This window comes from Hyla sarda, chromosome 7, assembly GCF_029499605.1.
Source record: "Hyla sarda isolate aHylSar1 chromosome 7, aHylSar1.hap1, whole genome shotgun sequence".
Lineage (NCBI taxonomy): Eukaryota > Metazoa > Chordata > Amphibia > Anura > Hylidae > Hyla > Hyla sarda.
The window spans coordinates 174,389,507-174,410,542 of NC_079195.1; the positions used below are offsets into that span (position 1 = coordinate 174,389,507).

At 42.0% G+C, this 21,036-nt stretch overlaps 1 protein-coding gene across 2 annotated transcripts; it reads left to right on the forward strand.

Annotated features, from left to right (window-relative positions):
- The first annotated feature begins 11,115 nt into the window (after window positions 1-11,115).
- On the forward strand, window positions 11,116-20,681 carry RPS24 (ribosomal protein S24). 2 transcript variants are annotated; one of them, XM_056531355.1, is made up of 7 exons: window positions 11,116-11,202; window positions 14,201-14,266; window positions 14,414-14,623; window positions 16,005-16,115; window positions 17,114-17,131; window positions 17,969-17,992; window positions 20,602-20,681. In XM_056531355.1, the coding sequence occupies exons 1-5, from the start codon at window positions 11,200-11,202 to the stop codon at window positions 17,117-17,119; spliced, it is 396 nt and encodes a 131-aa protein (XP_056387330.1). In that variant the 5' UTR covers window positions 11,116-11,199; the 3' UTR covers window positions 17,120-17,131; window positions 17,969-17,992; window positions 20,602-20,681. The 2 variants fall into 2 exon arrangements, with proteins under 2 accessions (XP_056387330.1, XP_056387329.1); XM_056531354.1 differs by lacking the exons at window positions 17,114-17,131; window positions 17,969-17,992 and having other exon boundaries at window positions 11,117-11,202.
- The last annotated feature ends 355 nt before the right edge of the window (window positions 20,682-21,036 follow it).

A 21,036-nucleotide genomic window follows, 5' to 3' on the forward strand; every position in this document is an offset into this window, starting at 1 on the left:
AGAGTGGTGTAGTTGCTCATAGCAACCAGTCTGCACCACTCTTAGTCTACATAGATTTTGATAAACCGCCTCCATTGTACCTCAGGGGTCCAAAGCTTGGGGGATATATTCCAAGGGGAGTAGCAACAAGATAGTCTGGCCGCAGTATTTAGATACAGAAACCATTTGCCTCTGGCGGGTATCCCAAGATTAAAGGTTATCCCCTTCCCCTCTGACAGCTGGGACCCTCATCGATCCTTAGAATGGGGGACCCTGAGCCGGGGTCCTGTTCAGGAGATCGCAGGGGGTCCCAGTGGTAGTATACTTGAGAGACTCCTGATGAATGGGGCAACAGTGTACAAGATCGACTGCAGCTCTATTCATTCTGTATGGGACTTCTGCCAAGCACTAAACTCAGTCCCATAGACCAAAGGTCTCCAAACTGTGGACCTCCAGATGTTGCAAAACAACAATTTCCAGCCTTCGGCTGTCCGGGCATACTGGGGGGTTGTAGGTTTGCAACATCTGGCGTTCCACAGTTTGGAGACCACTGCCATAGGCAGTGAATGGGCAGAAAAATGAAAAAAACTGAACTTTTCAAAAGTCCAACCAAGTCAGACCAATTGAATTAAAATAACGTTTTATTCAAGGCACACATCTACGCGTTTCTGGCCCGGAATGGGCCCTTCGTCAGGAAAAAAGTGCTGATACAAGGACAGTGAGACCCAGACATTATATCCCTGCAGGGATTCATCATACACAGCGGTTACATCATTTAGGGATTAGGATATTCACAGAGCATAGCTAAGTAAGTAACGTAGCTACTCAGAGCACAAAAACACACTTTTCATAAAAACAGTGGTAATAATAACACATAATTAGTTGCCACAATGATATCTATATTTATAAGAGTTAAAGGTGTTATTAATAAGTTTTAAAATTATTGTAAGGGAGAGAATATGTTAAGAACCACATGTTTTTAGTCAAACAGCGTACGGAATCGGCAGTTCCAGTGTAAACTAATCCTGTGGACACCGGAGCTCACAGACTGGAAGAGGATTATTTGTATTTTTATTTTCTTATTATTGGTATGTGGTGTCCCCAAAGTCAGAGTTACTTCCTTCCAGTAGGGTCCTCCTGGTGGGATAGCCCCTAGTCACCTCTTCCTTCTTTAATTTTGTGATGTTTGTATGTATATTAAATTGTGTATTTAATTGTGTATATAGTGTCGCAGGACCTTAAGTCATGTGACTAATGTTAATTCTCTTAGGGTATGTTAAAGGATCTTCCTAGGTCACATGGGTGGTCACATGTTTAGACCATAATTCCTTGTGTAAAGTGAATGACAGATGGTATGGACCAATGAGCTCAAGGCCAACCCCTGCCCATATAAGGGAGCTGTCAGCCAATCCTCTCTCTCTCTTGCTCCTGAGCTGCAAAGCAAGCAGCATCACTTGGGTTCCGGACTAGCAGAGAGGAGAAATCCTTGCAATTTTCGAAGACAAGACCATGCCGAAGCCTGGTAATACAGCAACTTACCAAATCGTGAGTTACAATACAACTCCCCGCTAAAGTCTGCGTGACTGCTGGGCCTAAACTCAATCCCCTAAATCCAGCGGAACCGCGCATATAAATCTCCTGAGCTTACAACTCACAAGGTCCCAACCAACTGTCAGGATCCTAATAGACTCTTATTGTACAAAGACTGTTCCTGTTTAATTCTGCATAAAACCTGCAGTAAAAGTTCCGACAGTTTTCTAAAACCTCCGGTTGTGGACGTTCATTTATTATACCTCCCTATCGCTCTTGGGACGGGTGGCGATAGGACAAGCATATACAGAGGAGCCCTCACCCTCACAGTTAAGGGTTAAACCAGCACCCTTTCATCACTGCACAGCCACACCCCATATACCCTATACCCCCACAAGCTTACCACAGGTAAATGTCCGGTTCAATTGGCCTCCTTGTGGATCGTTAGGTCAGGTAACACTGGATAAAGAGCTAAAATAACTTTATTCTTAACAGCTCTCTGTTAGGGAGCGCTATATAGTGGTAGCAGAGTTTAGAAGGGGCGGAGCTGTGGGAGAACTCCGGCATCCAATTGTATTACTGGTGAGTGGTGCTCTGTGTTACGTAGCTATATGTGATTGACAGCGCATACACTGATGGTTAATATAGTAATTGACCAGCAGCGCGTGCACTGTAAAGCCGTCTTCTAAGGCTATATTGAGTGGCAGTGCCCGCACAAGAGATCCAAGTTATTGGGCTGCAATAACTGGTGGTAAAGATATTTATAAGATGTTACTATAAAACTAAAGGTGCGCACTATAGGTCCCTGCTTTAGAGTTATAATTAAGTGTAGGCGCACGCACTATGGGTCCATACTGTGGTGTAACAGCGCGAACGCTCAAATATAATCAGAGCAGAGGTTGAATTAAGTGTGTTACACTTCACTATACTGCCAGTAAATATTATAGAATTTCTATTGTATGTGTTGATAGAGCGCTACAGAATGACAAGGTGATACTAATGGAAAGTATGGTGCTATTAGTGTGCACTCGTGCTGACAGAGTGCAAAAGGACAGCCTGAGATGTATCGGTACATAGTATTCATGATTGTAACCATTAGTTTAGACACACTGTATATAGCAATAACAGTGTAGCTGATGAGAGTCCAATAACTCACGAGGGCTAGTTATATATAACATACAGGTAGAAGCATAAGTATAGTAAGTAGGGGGGAAAATAGAGGAAGGGAAAGAGGGGGGGAGAGGGCGAGGAGGGGGAAAGGGAGGAAACGAAGGGAAAAAAGGGGGGGGAAGGGGAACCAAGGAAGGGGAGAGGGGGAAGGGAATGGGGGGGGGGGGGGCAAAGGGGGGGGGGGGAGAAAAAGGGAAGGGGGAGAATTTTAGAGGGGGGAAAAAGAAAAGAATAAGGTCACTGGGTCAGGGTTCGAGCCCGTGTAAAGAAGTGAACAAGTTGTACTATATGTATATAGAGATATATGGGGACAATTGTGGACGTACACACTTATCCATAATTAAATATCGTATATATACATATATATATATGCGCACTGGACCGATCTACATGAATATTACTGCTAAATAGTTAGGTGACATAAGCGGGTTCACAAGGATCATATATTACATTGGTGGGAGGCTAAATTATGTTATTCAGACAATGATGGTCTCAGAGATTTCATTAAGCCCAAACGGTTGTAATGTATTAACCTTATAGTTCCAATAGACCTCTAGTCGTTTTAGATGTTCAAATCTATTGGACCTATTGGGGGGAACAAAATCAATAGGTATGACTGAATATTGGTTAGCAGTGACTTCCGGGTGGGCTATAGTAACATGTCTAGAGAGTCCATGTAGCATGTATTTGGTTTTGATATTAAATCGGTGCTTATTCACTCGATTCCTGAGTTTTTGCATAGTCCGGCCTATATACTGTAATCCACACTGACATTGAATTAAGTATATGATATATTCGGACTCACAGCTTAGATGGAACTTAATTGGGAAACTTTCTCCAATGGTGGTAGAACTGAAGGAATGACAATTAGATTTAATATCGCTGCAGCATAAACACCGACTTTTGTTACAACGGAAACTACCTGGTTTTCTATTGTCTGTGGTTGTTGATGTATGTTGTCTTACTTGGCTTGGGGCCAATATATTTTTAAGTGATGGAGCACGGCGAAACGTCAATAGCGGATTACTGGGTATCAGATCTTTGAGAAAATTATCACTAGTGAGTATATGCCAATGGTTTTTTAATATCTTTTTCATTTCAGGAACAGATGAGCTATAGGTAGTAATGGTAATTGGTATCCCACTTTTTTGGGGGAACTCGTTTAGATTTTGGTTTGATGCAGTCCAACTGTGTAAATTTTTGAGTTTTTTGGTAAGCATCATTGTTACGCCGAGCGCTCCGGGTCCCCGCTCCTCCCCGGAGCGCTCACAGCGTTCTCCTATTCGCAGCGCCCCGGTCAGACCTGCCGACCGGGTGCGCTGCGATAATGTTCCCAGCCGGGATGCGCATCCCGACTCGCTTACCAGACCCGTTCCCCGTCTGTGCTGTCCCGGCGCGCGGCCCCGCTCCTTAGGGCGCGCGCGCGCCGGGTCTTTGCGATTTAAAGGGCCGGTGCGCCACTGATTGGCGGATGAGGTTTTATTCAGTACCTTCACCTGTGCACTTCCCTACTTATACCTCACTTCCCCTGCACTCCCTTGCCGGATCTTGTTGCCATTGTGCCAGTGAAAGCGTTTCTTTGTGTGTTCCTAGCCTGTGTTCCAGACCTCCTGCCGTTGCCCCTGACTACGATCCTTGCTGCCTGCCCTGACCTTCTGCTACGTCCGACCTTGCTCTTGTCTACTCCCTTGTACCGCGCTTATCTCAGCAGTCAGAGAGGTTGAGCCGTTGCCGGTGGATACGACCTGGTTGCTACCGCCGCTGCAAGACCATCCCGTTTTGCGGCGGGCTCTGGTGAATACCAGTAGCAACTTAGAACCGGTCCACCGACACGGTCCACGCCAATCCCTCTCTGGCACAGAGGATCCACCTCCAGCCAGCCGAATCGTGACAATCATTTAACAGTTTCTACAGGTATTTTTTAGCCCTAAAACGTTTGTGAAGAATTTTGGCTTGAGTTGAAAAGTCGGTGTTGTTCGTGCAATTTCTCCTAATTCTTTTGTATTGGGAGTATGGCACATTTTCAAGCCATTTTTTTAAATGGCTACTGGAGAAATCAATATAGCTATTCGTGTCCACACGAAGTTGGACGTGATATAAGCTTGATTGGTATGTGAAATAATGAGATCCAGGAATTCTATGATGTCTGGACTATTACTCATGGTGAAAGTGATCCCCCATTGGTTCATATTCAGGGAGGCGAGAAGTAAATTAACTGAAGATGGTGGACCATGCCATATGAAAAATAAGTCATCGATGTACCGTCGATAGAATTTTATATGTCGCATAAGATTGGTGTTGTCCCATATATGTTGTTGTTCGAATCCCCCCATGAAGAGATTTGCATATGATGGCGCCATTTTAGCACCCATGGCGGTCCCCTTCGTTTGATGTTAAGTCTCGCCATGGTAAGTAAAGTAATTGTTTTCAAGGATGAATTTCAAACTCTGCAGCAACAAGATGCGTTGTGGCTCTGAAATGTTACTGTTTTTGATAAGGCAGGATTCTATTGCCCCCACACTGATATCATGTCTGATATTGGTATATAATGACGAGACATCACAAGTTACTAGGATGGCATCTTGGGTCCATGTGAGTCTGGATAGATGTGAAATTAAATCTGTGGAATCTCTGAGATAGCTCGGAAGTGAAGTAACATGTTCCTGTAAAAATAAATCCCAAAAATCAGACAGATTGCTGGTGAAAGAGTTTGTGCACGCAATAATTGGTCGGCCTGGTGGGGTAGTGAGTGATTTGTGGATTTTGGGGAATTAAAAATAGGATTTATTGTAATTTTGTACGGTTAGATATTGGAATTCTTTTTTGTTTAGAATACCCTCTTGTAATGCTGTATGAAATAGATTAGACAGTTCTGTAATTGTGTGTGTGTATCCGATAGTAACCTCATAGCCTCTTTGTGATACTGTTGAAGGCTTATAATGACAAGTCATCCTCCCTTGTCTGCAGACCTAAATATTAAAGGGGTATTCCAGGCCAAAACTTTTTTTTTATATATCAACTGGCTCCGGAAAGTTAAACAGATTTGTAAATTACTTCTATTAAAAAATCTTAATCCTTTCAATAGTTATTAGCTTCTGAAGTTTTCTGTCTAACTGCTCAATGATTGTCATGTCCCGGGAGCTGTGCATGATGGGAAAATATCCCCATAGGAGCTGCACAGCTCCTGGGACATGAGTCATCAGAAAGCAGTTAGACAGAAAACAGCAACTCAACTTCAGAAGCTAATAACTATTGGAAGGATTAAGATTTTTTAATACAAGTAATTTACAAATCTGTTTAACTTTCCGGAGCCAGTTGATATATAAAAAAAAGTTTTGGCCTGGAATACCCCTTTAACTCTTTATTTTTCTGAAGATTTTTGAGGGGTTGTTCTTCATATTTAGAGAGATTGGAGACAGATTTTGACTGTGACAATTTCTGGAAATCCCAAAGGACAAGGTCATGGAAAGTATTTAAGTGGGGTCCTTGTGACTGGACCGGGTATAAAGAAGAGGGGGCTTTTACATCTTGATGTATAATGGTGTCATGACCTGATGTGTCATTTTCTGTGGCTCTCTCTTTTGTTGTGGTAGATTGTTTGATGTTAAAATGCCTTTTTAAAGTAATTTTCCTTGTAAACTTATTCAGATCAAGAAATAATATAAACAGATCCATTTTATAAGTGGGGCAAAAGGACAAACCCTTTTTTATTAAAGATAATTCATATGGTTTTAACTGATAGGGTTAAAGATTAAAAATCTTCACTGTGTTAGCGGAGTCTACTGGGGACTTGCCTCTAGATTTGTTTTTACTCTTTTTGATGATTTGTCTTTCCTCTTTTTTCTTTCCCTTACAATAATTTTAAAACTTATTAATAACACCTTTAACTCTAATAAATATAGATATCATTGTGGCAACTAATTATGTGTTATTTTTACCACTGTTTTTATGAAAAGTGTGTTTTTGTGCTCTGAGTAGCTACATTACTTACTTAGCTATGCTCTGTGAATATTCTAATCCCTAAATGATGTAACCGCTGTGTATGATGAATCCCTGCAGGGATATAATGTCTGTGTCTCACTGTCCTTGTATCAGCACTTTTTTCCTGATGAAGGGCCCATTACGGGCCAGAAACGCATAGATGTGAGCCTTGAATAAAACGTTGTTTTAATTCAATTGGTCTGACTTGGTTGGACTTACTCCCGGTCCGGTGCTTTTGAAAAGTTCCAGTTTTTTAATTTTTCTGCTATTTCACTACCGGACCAGGAGATCACTGTGATCGGAGGGAACTGAGCGGCAGGACCCCACCATTTATTTATATACGCTTACAGATGTTGTGCTCTTAGCGCAACGCCACAGGGTGAGTGTTTACGCCCTATAATACCACAGCTGTGTTTGACATACTTCACTAGGGGCGCTTGTGTGTCTCACTTTTTTGTCTTTTTCATAGGCAGTGAATGGAACAGCTAGTGAAAATGATCTTAGGAATGGTGAAGATCATACTGCAGGATCTCGCTGATCCCACAGAACTCTGGGGAAATTTACAAAAAATGATCTTATTCATTACCAGTTATGGTATACTTTATTACTGGGGGACAGAACTGTAAAAATCATAATAATGTACAGTATATACTGCATGAGACGGCTTCACCACCACTACAATCTTATTTCCAAGCCGAGTGCCATAATTACTTTTTTTTATCTTACAAATTTATGGGTGTTCAGTCCAGTGAGTGAAAACCTACACAAACACAGAACACAGGTAGAACCCATTCCTCTCTAAGAGGAGTGTGTGCTGAAGACGGCGCACACGAGTGCTGTACTGGTGCATCTTGAGCACTCCCATAGAAATGAATGGAGCGCATGCCATCTGCAGCTCTCCTCTCAGAGAATCGGGGTGCTGTTCAGGAGATCGCAGGGGTCCCAGTGGTAGTATACTTTAGAGACTATCCACCCATATATTTTGCTGTGTGAACATATGTGACGTCCCAGTATGGGATATGTTCCTACAGTCCTGTCAGGTTGAGTCCCTGTACGTCCTCAGGGCTCTCCTGCAGTGTTCCCCCATAATGTGAATAGGTTGTATATTGAGTGCAAAGGACCTTTGACGGGGGTCACATGATTGTTAGTCACATGATAATGTTTTTCACCTGTTTAAGTCATATGTTTGTTACCCAGAGAGCACCAGGTGACCCGCAGTTGGCCTATGGGCTCCTTGCTCAGCCCCCCTTTATAAGAGGGGGAGGTACTACAATCGCTCTCTTGTTTTTCACTTTCTGCTGAGGTCAAGTCCAGTCCAGATGTCTCAGGGTCAGTGTCCAGCACATCTGAAGGCCTCAACCTAAATTGCAGCCACAAGTCAGTGGGGAGATTTTTCAAAGCTGTCTATGTCCCGCATCAATATAGACCAAACTACAGAGCGTTAGGCTGGTCTATTGTGCGCCTAATTTATTAAAAGTCGCACGGCTCTTGATAAATTCTGCGCACAGACTTCAGGATTTATGCCTTAGGCTAGGTTCAGACTACGGAATTTCCGCCGGAATTTTCGCTTTGAAATTTCCGGCAGAAATTCCGCTTACTATAATGCATAGTGTAGTGAATGGTTTTCCGTTCACAAATTCACACTTCGGAATTTGTGAAGCGAAAAATCCGGATGAAAAATCCGCTAGAAAATTTCCGCCTGAAGAAAGGGGTTGCTCTTTCTTCAGGCAGAAATCCTAGCGGAACACATAGCAGTCTATAGGAGACTGCAGTATCCGCGCGGTCCTAGCGCCGACTAATTCAGTCGGCGCAGGCAGAACTCGGAATCTCCAGGTGAAAATTTTCTGCCCGTAGATTCCGTAGTCTGAACCTAGCCTTAGACTGTATTGAAACTTGCTCCAGCATAGTCTGACATTTCAGCGTAATTTTAGCCGATGCGACTTGTCGCTGAAAAGTTGCTTCTGATAAATTCAGCACCAATGCATTTTTCAGCACCAATGCATTTTCTGTCTAAAATAGACAAGAATGCATCATGTTCTAAAAATTCTCTAAAGCAAAAGTCGCAAAAAAAGTCGCACATATTTAGACTGCGACTTTCTGTGCGACAAATTTAGACAGGAAAAACCAGTCTAAATCCTTTGATAAATCTTCCCGAGTATGTCAAGTCATCTTTATCATCTGTCATCATCTTCAGTCTAGTCAAGTCAATTTTAGTCAGCGTGGCCTGCACCTATAGTCTCTCAAGTCACTGCAAGTCCCAGTATAACTGTATAGACTGTACCATCTGTCTACCTCAGTAAAAGCTACTGTTAAAGGGGTGCTCCCGTGGAAAACTTTTTTTTTTCTTTTAAATCAACTGGTGCCAGAAAGTTAGACAGTTTTGTAAATCACTTCTATTAACCCCTTAAGGACACATGACTTACCGGTACGTCATGTTTCCACTCCCGATCTATAACAAGGGGCCACGGGTCGGGCCCGGCCTCTAACAATGGCCGGGACCCGTGGCTAATAGTGCACAGCATTGATCACGGTGCCGCGAGCTATGAACCCTTTAGGCGAGGCGTTCAAAGTTGAACGCCGCTTCTAAAGTGAAAGTGAAAGTATGCCGGTTAGCTCAGCGGGCTGTTTGGGATAGCCGCGGCGAAATCGCGGCATCCCGAACAGCTTACAGGACAGCAGGAGGGTCCCTACCTGCCTCCTCGCTGTCTGATCGCCGAATGACTGCTCAGTGCCTGAGATCTAGGCATGAGCAGTCAAACAGCAGAATCATCGATCACTGGTTTCCTATGAGAAACCAGTGATCAATGTAATAGATCAGTGTGTACAGTGTTATAGGTCCCTATGGGAGCTATAACACTGCAAAAAACAAGTGAAAAAAAAAGTGAATAAAGATCATTTAACCCCTTCCCTATTAAAAGTTTGAATCATCCCCCTTTTCCCATAAAAAAAACACAGTGTAAATAAAAATAAACATATATGGTATCGCCGCGTGCGGAAATGTCCGAATTATATAAATATATCATTAATTAAACCGCACGGTCAATGGCGTATGCGCAAAAAAATTCCAAAGTCCAAAATAGTGCATTTTTGGTCACTTTTTATATCATCATCGATCAATAAGTCCTATCAATGCAAAAATGGTACCGCTAAAAACTTCAGATCACGGCGCAAAAAATGAGCCCTCATACCGCCCCATACATGGAAAAATAAAAAGTTATAGGGGTCAGAAGATGACAATTTTAAACATATTAATTTTCCTGCATGTAGTTATGATTTTTTCCAGAAGTACGACAAAATCAAACCTATATAAGTAGGATATCACTTTAATCGTATGGACCTACAGAATAAAGATAAGGTGTAATTTTTACCGAAAAATGTACTACGTAGAAACGGAAGCCCCCAAAAGTTACAAAACAATTTTTCAATTTTGTCTCACAATGATTTTTTTCCGTTTCGCCGTAGATTTTTGGGCAAAATGACTGACGTCATTACAAAGTAGAATTGGTGGCGCAAAAAATAAGCCATCATATGGATTTTTAGGTGCAAAATTGAAAGAGTTATGATTTTTTAAAGGCAAGGAGGAAAAAACGAAAATGCAAAAACGGAAAAACCCTCGGTCCTTAAGGGGTTAAAAAATCTTAATCTTTCCAGTACTTTTTTAGGGGCTGTATACTAAAGAGAAATCCAAAAAATAAATGCATTTCCTCTGATGTCATGACCACAGTGCTCTCTGCTGACCTCTGCTGTCCATTTCATGAACTGTCCAGAGCAGGAAAAAATCCCCATAGCAAACATATGCTGCTCTGGACAGTTCCTAAAATGGACAGCAGAGGTCAGCAGAGAGCACTGTGGTCATGACATCAGAGGAAATGCATTTCTTTTTTGGATTTCTCTATAGTATACAGCCCCTAAAAAGTACTGGAAGGATTAAGATTTTCTAATAGAAGTGATCAGACAAATCTGTTTAACTTTCTGGCACCAGTTGATTTAAAAAAAAAAGTTTTCCGCGGGAGTACCCCTTTAACCTTAACCTGTCCTTGGACTATTATTTGCCCCTGCCTAACCTAGGACTAGCGAGGCTAGTGCCGTAGCGGGTGGGGGGTGGGGGGGTGAACGGGCTAGCAAAAAAAATAAAAAATAGGATGGTGGGAGCTACCCTTTAATCATGTTTTTCTATTCCTGGGTAACCTCATTTATAACTAGGCTGCTTCTTCGCCTTCTCTTTAATCCTCTCCAGCATGTAATAGTGTATCGTGGGAGATCTACACCTAATGTGGCTGTTGTATTTTACACAGAGAACACACAATTCTCTCCTCTAGGAAGTTTCTACTCTGCAAACAAACTTTCCTTTATTTCCGCCTTCAGCGCTGCCCCTTTAAAAGGGCGGAAACAATGTATAAGATGGACAGCCCGCCCCACCAATGAGAGGCTTCGTTCTGGCCGCTGGAGCCGCACCCACTTCCTGTGAATCCTTCGATACGATTGGCTGAGCAAGTCTCGGTCTTTCTTTCCTTCGTCCCTGAGAGTGACGGTACCAAGATGGTGAGTCTCCCCGCTCAGTAGTATCGTTGAATCCATGGAATATCCGCGCCATCCTGCCTCTGGCGCCGACGGGCTGGCTGTGTGGCGGGCTCCCATGCGGTTCTGCTGCGGTTGGCGGGATATTTGTGAACAGGGCTGTGGTGTACATTGACCTGCCGTTTGTGCTCCGCTGCTTTAGGCCTATTGCGGCTTGTAGTGTCTCCTCTCTGCCGGCATGTGGTCGGCTGTAGCGGCTCCTTGTAGACCCTTCACCCCCCGCTGTATGGATGTAGCAGAGCTGTTCTGTATTGCGGAGGAGTTAGTGTCAGCTCCCCGTTCGTCCTAATGGACTATGCCAGCTCTGCTGTGTCCATGTGTGGAGCTTCAGGTCATAGGTGACAGTATACAGTAGTGGTCTCCAACCTGCGGACCTCCAGCTGTTGCAAAACTACAGCTCCCAGCATGCCCAGACAGCCGTAGGCTGTCTGGGCATGCTGGGAGATGTAGTTTTGCAACAGCTGGACATGTGCAATTTAGAGACCTAGGGTGTAAATGAAATGATATCCATATTGACTGTACAGGTGGGGGGTGATATGTTGGCTTCTAGTCGTTACTATTAGGCGCTGCCATGTTACATTGGGCTGTTGTGATGGCAATGCACTAAAGGGGTTTCCCATGAATGGGTACAATGCTCCGCAAGCATCTTCTGACCCATAGAGCTAATGCTGGGTTCACCATGTTTATTCAATACAGTTCCCGTATACGTTTTCAATGTAAAAACCGTATAGAACCATTTTAAAAAAAACGTATGGAACCGTATAAAAAAAAAGTATGCATTGACTCTCCATTGAAAACTGTATGCCAAATGATGCATCCGGTTGTGTCCGTTTTGAGTCTCTTATTTATTTATTTTCCCCATACCCAAAACTAGCCTACCACGGTTTTTGGACCAGGTGGGAAACCATATACGTTTTGTTTAAAAATTATTTTATTTTTTACATTAGGAGTCAACGGGAACCGTATGTGCGTACGGTTTCATCCGGTTTTGGACACACAGTTTTTTTTCTTGATATTTCAAACAAGTGAAACTTTATTCCTAATGGAGTGTTAAGTTAAAAACTTATCAATTTTTTTTTTATATTTTTTTCGTAAACTGATTCAACCGGACTTTTTTTTTTTTTTTTTTTCAAACTGTATACGGGTTAAAATTTGTACACACATTTTGCATACAGTTTAGTCCGGTTTTGAGGAATCTGTTTATCCAAAACCTGATACGGGAACTGTATTGCAAAAACGTGGTTTGAATCCAGCCTAAATGGAATGGCAGCGCACGTCCGCTAACACAATTACCTATCGTGCAAGTTGCAAAATCAGCTCTCACCTCCGCTCACTTGCACAGGCCAGCAGTTTCTCCGATCCATAAGAACAAGTCCAGCTCCCATAGTGTAGTATAAGGAACTCTCTATCTCATTCAGCAAGCAACATGTAGGACAGGAACGCTGACAGCTTTAGGGTATGTATGACACTTGGTTATGGTAGAAGAATATGCTAAGCATCTCACTAATAAGCCACAAATTCCACAAGGAGAACACACATCCCCCTGATCTGACTTAGTCATGGCATAAGTAAAACACAATTTATAGACAACCTTTTTGGGTCATATCAAAATGAGACGGAAGATGCTGCTCAAAACAAATCTGGAATGGGATTGAGCGTATTGATTCTATTTCAAAACTCATACATTAGTAGATGGAAAACATTCCAAAAAGTGTCTGAATTTTACCCAAGATTAAGAATACAATATCCGTCATAGGCCCCTTACACTGCCGTAGCTCCCTGACTGCCTATATATATATATATATATATATATATATATATATATATATATATATATATATAAATAAATTATAAATTTTTGTCCCCTGACTTTAACAGCTGTTATGGTGACAGTGAGCAATGGCAAACTGGTCCTGGCAGCTCCCATTTACTATTATGAATAGCGGGAGAAAAAGACGGCACAAGCAGTAATTTTTCTCCCGCTATTCTGGCCGGTTCTTAGATCTCCCCTCTTTAGTATGCTTAAAAACCCGTTTGATACCTATTATACACAGGTATAAAACGTCTCTTGCATGATAGTCTCTTCTGAGTACCGGTTGTGCTGGTTTCTGTAAGGCTATGTTCACACGGCAGAATGTCCACAGGAATATTCTGGACTGACATTCTGTTTTCTGGATGGACATTCCACACTTTTTTGGCCGCGTGTACCCAGCCTTAGGCTGGGTTCACACTACGGTTTGTCATTACGGTTCCCGTATACGGCTGGGAGGGGTGGGCGGGGCTTAATCGCGGCGCCCGCACTCAGCCGTATAGGGAACCGTAGTTAATGTATGTCTATGAGCCGACCTGAGTGAACCGCAGCCTCCGGTCGGCTGCTTAGTCGGCCGTATGTGGTTTCCCAACGTGGTCGACCATGTTTTTGCCTGCGGTCGGGAAACCGCATACGGCCAAAAAAGCAGCCGACCGGAGGCTGCGGTTCACTCAGGTTGGCTCATAGACATACATTAACTATGGTTCCCTATACGTCTGAGTGCGGGCGCTGCGATTAAGCCCCGCCCACCCCTCCTCCCAGCCGTATACGGGAAACGTAATGACAAACCGTAGTGTGTGAACCCAGCCTTACAGGGAAAATATTTCTGTGGTCACGAGTGACTGTTCTCTGAAGGGAGTTGCCTAGCTGGGAGAACGTTTGTTTGGTACCCATTACAGTATATGGTCCTTATAGGATGTTTGACTTGGTTCTCTCAGAGCGTAGCTCGATGATAGAAAAATATTTGCCCTAACTCCAGAAGTTTAGGACTGATGCTGGTAATGTGGTAAAATTGTGAACCTTGGCAAAACGCCTATACACCTCACTTCTCGTGATGTCAGATTATCTGTTCACCTAAGTTTTGGCTACTGTGTAGGTTTTGAAGAAAACCTGAAGGTATACATTTTTTAATTTTTTTTTTTTTCTTTTTAGAACGACAGCGTCACCATTAGAACCAGGAAGTTCATGACCAACAGGCTGCTTCAGAGGAAGCAAATGGTAAGCCCGGGATTAATCTTGTGGACATGAGCTGGAAGGGTCTTTATTGCTGTTCCCTCCTCTGGTGGTTGGTATGTTAACTTTGTTCTGTCGCCATATACATAGCTTCTGCTCCTAATATCCGTGTGTCGTGCTTTTTACTTTTAGGTCATAGATGTCCTTCATCCTGGAAAAGCTACTGTCCCAAAGACAGAAATCAGGGAGAAGCTGGCAAAAATGTACAAGACAACCCCAGATGTGATCTTCGTCTTTGGTTTCAGGACTCACTTTGGTGGTGGCAAAACTACTGGCTTTGGCATGATCTATGATTCTCTAGATTATGCAAAGAAAAATGAACCCAAACACAGACTGGCCAGGGTAAATGCTTTTTTGACCCATAATAAAATGTAGTGTAGCAATTATCCATATGTTGGACAGGAGAGCAGTCAGCTGCTGAGATTTTCCAGTAATCTGTTTTTTTAGACCTAGAGATCTAATGGGTCAATATATGACCTCTTAGGGTGCATTCCCACGTGGCGTATTTTGCTGCGTATTTGGTGCTGTGTATTTTCCTACCCATTGACTTCAAGAGAGAAAATAAAATATGCAGCAGCAAATACGCAGTGTGGGAATGTACCCTTAAAATGTGTCATGTCGTCAGCACCTGGGCCTTCCAGATTGGGCATCCCATTACTGGCTTGTTGTCCATCTGGCTCTTGCTGACATCCATATGACCAAATATTCCCATCCACTAAACAATTACTTTAATGGGAACCAATCACCAGCTCTATGCTGCCCAAACAGCAGGCATCATAAATTGATGCAGGCAGTGGGATGCCAGAAGACTATTAACTACTGATATGCTTGGGCCTTTAGTCATTGGGGCGGGCCCCGGAAGCTCCTCTCCACAGTACAGGTAGGGAGAGTGGTGTCACTCGGCTTTTGCAGGGCGGAGAGCAGCTGGCGGGATCACCCCATGACTAGTTGCATAGGTCTGATTTCTAAAAGACTTGAGCGTATTGGAATGGATGATAGTGTGTAAGGACCCCACTGCATTTATCAGTTTTATGGTTTGGGCATCATTAAACCGGTGACAGGTTCCTTTTTAAACTTTACTTTACCAAATCAGGTAACGTTTGTGTCTTTTTAATACTATTAGTTGTAGTGCCTAATATGATTTTTGGGTATCCTGTCTGTTAAGCTGTACACTTGTATTGTCAATTTTTCATGGGAGTCAAGGGGTCTTGGCACTTAAAGTCCCTCCTTTAAACATTCCCAGTCAATCTGCCCTGGATAGTTTAAAGTGGTACTCCCACCCTAAAACATCTTATCCCCTATCCAAAGGACGTCAACCCCCCCCCCGGTCATAGACTTGCATTGAGGGGGCGGGGCGTGACATCACAATACTCCGGCCCATGGTCGTAACACTTCAGACTCGGGGCCTCTAGCGCTGTGGAGAGCTCACACACGTGGGTGCTGCATGAGAGATTGGGTGGGACCCCTGTGACCAAACATCTTATCCCCTATCCTTAGGGGATAAGATGTCTTGGGGCTGGAGTACCTCTTTAAACACCCTTATTTACCCTTTTCACCCTTATTTGGTCAGTCCTGCCGAAATCTGACTTAAGCATTTGTTCAAATGAGGTAGAGAAGTGCCTCTTAGCCTAATAAGTGTTTGTCCAAAAGTTGAGTGGCCACTTTTGCAGTAGTTGCGAAGATTAAATATAAATTTGTAACTGTAATAAAATTTCTTTTATAGCATGGACTCTATGAGAAGAAAAAGACTTCCAGAAAACAGCGTAAAGAAAGGAAGAACAGAATGAAGAAAGTCAGGGGTACAGCCAAAGCTACTGTGGGTGCTAGTAAAAAGGTATGTGTCAGACAAAACACTTGCAGTGTCCCTATAAATGTGATCGATTTACACTAATAACTTTCACTATTCCCTTCTTTATCCTAACTTTTCTGACGTACAGAAGGTAACATTTCCTATAGAGGGATTAGTATGTAGTTAGCATGGTAGAAATGTAGAGAGGAGTCTGTTGGAATACAATTTTTAATGCCAGTGTTCTGAACCTAAAGCGCGTAGACTGAGAATAGTTTCTGCTCGCATGCAGTGGGTAGAACAACTAAAAAAAAAAATTTGACTAATTTTGACATGTCAAAAGCTTAAATGGTCGGGGGGGTCTCAATTCATGACACCCCCTACTGATCATTAGCTAAAGCTGGGTGACTTTCTGCAGTGTGCTTTACTTCTCCATTTAGTGCTAAGTCTGTGGGACTTTTTTTTTATAGATTTTATCTGCCCTATTTCAGTGTGACTACATTTTTATATCTGTGCACTTTATTGAACAAAGTTAACTAAAGAAAAACAGTTCTCTCTGAAGTCCAATTGTCAAGGGTAAAAGAAAGCTAAGGGGGGGCATGCATTCAGGATAGTGAGGAGCCCCAGTCTTGTTCTTATGGACTACATGTCTCTTAACTGGTGCCATTGTCAAAATACTTGTCTAGATTGGGCACCACATTAGTAGTCTCTTTACTTTTGCAGTAAAAGGATATACTTGGTCAGCCGTTCAGAATGCTTCAGTGCTTGGGGAACTTTCTTCATAGCAGAGTAACTATACTCAATCTTAAACCCGAGTTTTCTAAGGCTTAGCCTTGGCTTGGCTGTGCTGTTGCTTTTTACTTCAGCTCATTCGTATCACCGCATAAGATAACTTGTGACAGTTCTCTTTTAAATCATTTGCTGCTCTGCTATAGAAAGACATTTATTTTTTATTTTTTTATAGCTATAGCCTAAGTGTAGTTTGTATGTGTTATGTTGACTGTTTCTGCCTTTTTGTTCCACACTTTCTTGGCTTCCTTCTTCAGAAATAAAGTGATCAGCAGGTATAGTGACTGCATGAGTGTGACAGCTATTCCTACCTTGCGCTTCACACACAGTCCCATTTTAGGTTTGCATGTGATTACATCCTTTTACATGAGTTAATGTAACAAGCATTTTAGCTTTCAAGTAAAGGTATAATTTTGCAATTTTAAGATTTGCTGACGTGTCCCTGCTTGTTCTGAGCGGTGGGGGTCTTGGCACTGAGACCCTGACACATCAAAAAAAAATGTGAGATGATGGGCACTTTAAGGGTAGGATCACACGTAACAAATCCGCAGCGTATTTTACATTGTGGATCTGCTGGTTAACTGACCCGTATTGTGCCTTTTACTTTTGCTGAACCACCCGCCCGACAACAGCAGGAAGCCCAATATGGGTCGGGTCACCTGCACATCCGCAGTGTAAAATACGCTGCAGATCTGGAACGTATGATCCTACCCTAAATGAATACAGCTTGTAAAACAACTTCTAATATGTTATCTCCAGTGTGGACAGGTATTTCCTTAAACTATAAATGTGCACATCTCAGGCTTTTTCTGCTCACCATTGCCAGACAATCTAGTGAGTTGTGGATTTTACAGCAGATACTTAAGTTGGATCTGCCAATGATCTGCAGAAAAATCTTGTCTAATGGCTAGTACTAGTTTCTTTGTATTTTTGCTTAACATCACTTGGCTGTGAGGTTTTTATTAAAATTATTTTTTTAGCTCAACATCCTGGGTTGTAACTCATGTTAGCTTTTTCTCACTTGCCTTCCAATTCTTGCTCATGTAAGGTTCTGTTAAGTTTCATCAATCACCTTCTAACTTTTTATTTTTATTTTCCTGCTACTTTCCCAGTGAGTGTGAGGATAGTTTTCACAGGTACTTCAGTTGTGACATGATGCATGGTTGCATGAAAAAACACTGCTTATGTATAGTAGCTGATGACCTTGTGTAAAGAATAGCTGATTTAATAAATGCATGGCATACAGTTTGCAGTTCTGGGCGAATGCTGGCTGATCATACTGGTTTCAGTGGAATTGGCAAACAATCTATTGGGGGGGGGGGGGGACACCGGATGGCAGACACTTGTATGGATTTAGCTTTGAGGGCATCTTTAGACAATTTTTTTTTTTTTTTTTTTTTTTTTATTAGCTATGTTGGAAAAAATTGTTTCAATTATAAATTACAGCATGGATTTCCATTGAATGATATGCAAACTAGTGTTGAAGTGGTTTAGAAATTTTTGTCCTCTCAACTTGCCCAGTCCTTCATTGCTAATGTCTGACAGTGGCATATTCTCCTCCTCCCCAATGAACGCAGTGGAGTGTGCAGAATGTCTGAGGGAGATTGGGGTAGTAGCTGTTTAGCTGACAGCTATCTTAGGTATTTGGCTATCTTTTGACTATATTATTGCTTTCATCGTGTGTTCATTAGTTTTAAAGATGTCCAGCGGTAAGAAATTTATCTCCTGATCATGGCAGGTCTGACCGCTGGGCGCTCCTGCTTGGCCCTGGCTCTGCTAGAGCGAATTTCGTACCCAGCAAATCAGCTGGTGGAAACATTCCCCCTCCATTCAGAGCCGGGGCCCCTTAAGGGAGATCCTGCGAATACGGGGATACATTTCTTACTGCTCAACGTCGTCTTTATGATGGAAACCTTCCCATTGCATGGTAAAACAAGTTTGCTTTATGGACTTTCTTGCCGTATAAACTGCTCATACACATAAAATCCAGAGCATGTAGCCTGAGCTTTTCTATCCGTTATTGTCAGCAACAAGATTTAACCCCAATTTGGGGGAGGTTAAAATAAAACACATTCCCATTGGAAGTCTTACTTTTCCCTTCAAACTAGGTGCCAAATCTTTTGTGCCTGTCTTTAACCCCTTAAGGACACAGCCCATTTTGACCTTAAGGACACAGCCAACTTTATTTTTGCGTTTTTAGTTCTTTCGTCGTCTTCTAAAATCCATAACTTTTATATTTCCATTTACAGACCCATATGAGGGCTTGTTTTTTGCGTGACCAGTTGCATTTTGTAATGACATCACTCATTTTACCCTAAAATGTATAGTAAACCCAAAATATTTTGTGCAAGTAAATTTTAACGAAAATCATAATTTTGCTAATTCGAGGGGGGGGGGGGGGTTCGAATTCACGCTGTACACTTTATGGTAAAAATTACATGTTTTCTTTATTCTCTGGGTCAAAATAATTAAAATGAGACCCGTGGTTACGCACATTTCTATTGTACTGCTTTTAAAAAAATCTCAACTTTTTAAAAAACTTTTTTACAAAATCAGTACGTTTTGAAACTGCTAGTTTGACCACTTCTAACTTATTTTTTTTTCTTAACTCTTATTTTTCCATATTCAAGAATGCGTGAAGGCTCATTTTTTGCGCTATGATCTGTAGTTTAAGTACCATGGTTGCATATGACTTTTTGATCGCTTATTTATAAAAAAAAAAAAAATAAAAATTGCAGTTTGACGAGACAAAACAAATTTTGGACTATTTTTATAATTCGGACATATACACACGTGATTATACCAAATGTTTGTTATTCTTTTTTTATACGCTTATGTATTTGGGGGGGGGTGACTTAAAACTTAATTGGGGGAGGGGTTTTTCAAAAAAATTTCACTTGAGTTTTTTTACTTTTATTTTCCACTGCAGATGTGCAGGTCCCCATAGATGACTAGCAATCATTAGGTTGCTAATACTGTTCAGTGCTATGCATAGGGCATAGCACTGATCAGTATTATCGGTGATCTTCTTCTCTGGTCTGCTGGGAGACGGAAAGAGGCAAGTGAGGGGACCTCTGTCCGCCATCTTGGCTGATCAGATCACCGTGGCAGTGGCGATCAGATCATTAGCCATTTTAAGTGCTGCACTGTCGCAGATGCCGTGATTTGTAATGATCATGGCATCTGAGGGTTTAATGGCAGACATCATGATGTCTGCAATTACCAGCGGGTCTGCGGCTGCCGACAGCTGTCGGGAATGAAGAGTCACAGCCGTGCCGTAAATTTATGGCACATATCCTTAAAGGGTTAAACGCATGTATGCACACACCTTTGCACAGCTTAGTCACATGCATGTTGTTGGTAGGTTATGTCTTGTTTCTGCTATGTAAGGCATGATAGTAGTGTGAACAGAGCCTGACTTGCTTCTGGTTTTCACACGACCGCATCAGGTGTGTGTGTGTATATTTATTTATATTATATTTTTAGTTGTGGAAACCCTCCTGTTGCCTTCTATCCAGTCTTGTGGCTTTTTTCAATCGGTGCCCCAATAGGAAATAAATACTTTGTGTGTTTAACATTAAGCCAAACATACTAAAACCTAAATGACTCCTCATTCCAACATCAAGCTTATTTTATGATCTTTTATTTTAACTTTTTTTTTTTCTACTTGTATGCACGTAGGGCTATACAGTGAAACCCTAGCCTTCTCGGACATGCTCTCATTGTATATATTTATTTTTTGCAGAAGGATTAAAGGATCCCAAGACTGCCTGAATGAAGAGTGTACTTCAGCCCTGGATCTTGTAATAAAATGTATAAAAATTGCATGGCTGGTGTGTTCTGTAATTTTTCATTTAAAAGTAAGCAAACCTTTTTGCTTGCTTTCTTTAACCTCTAAACAACCAATGTTATTTACATCATGGAGCCGTTAAGGAAGTATGGAGAGGACTGGGGACATGACCAGGTTGCCACTTCTATCTTTTTGATGCTGGCTAATTTAAGTGGCATTTCAAGTGTTCTACCACATCAGTGGGTTAGATCTCCCAATTTAAAAGTTGGGCTTTAGAACTAAAATTCACCAAAATAAAAATTCCTTTATTTTCACAAAAATCAACAAACATACATTTGGTATTGCTGCATGTGGAATTGCCTGAAGTGTCTTCAAAACTACAGGTCAAAT

What these genes read in the sequence shown, in the direction of transcription:
- RPS24 (XM_056531354.1), top strand. An exon ending in TGCTTCAGAGGAAGCAAATG is followed by an intron (nt 14,267 to 14,413) that starts GTAAGCCCGGGA and finishes TTTTACTTTTAG; the next exon opens with GTCATAGATGTCCTTCATCC. An exon ending in CCAAACACAGACTGGCCAGG is followed by an intron (nt 14,624 to 16,004) that starts GTAAATGCTTTT and finishes TTTCTTTTATAG; the next exon opens with CATGGACTCTATGAGAAGAA.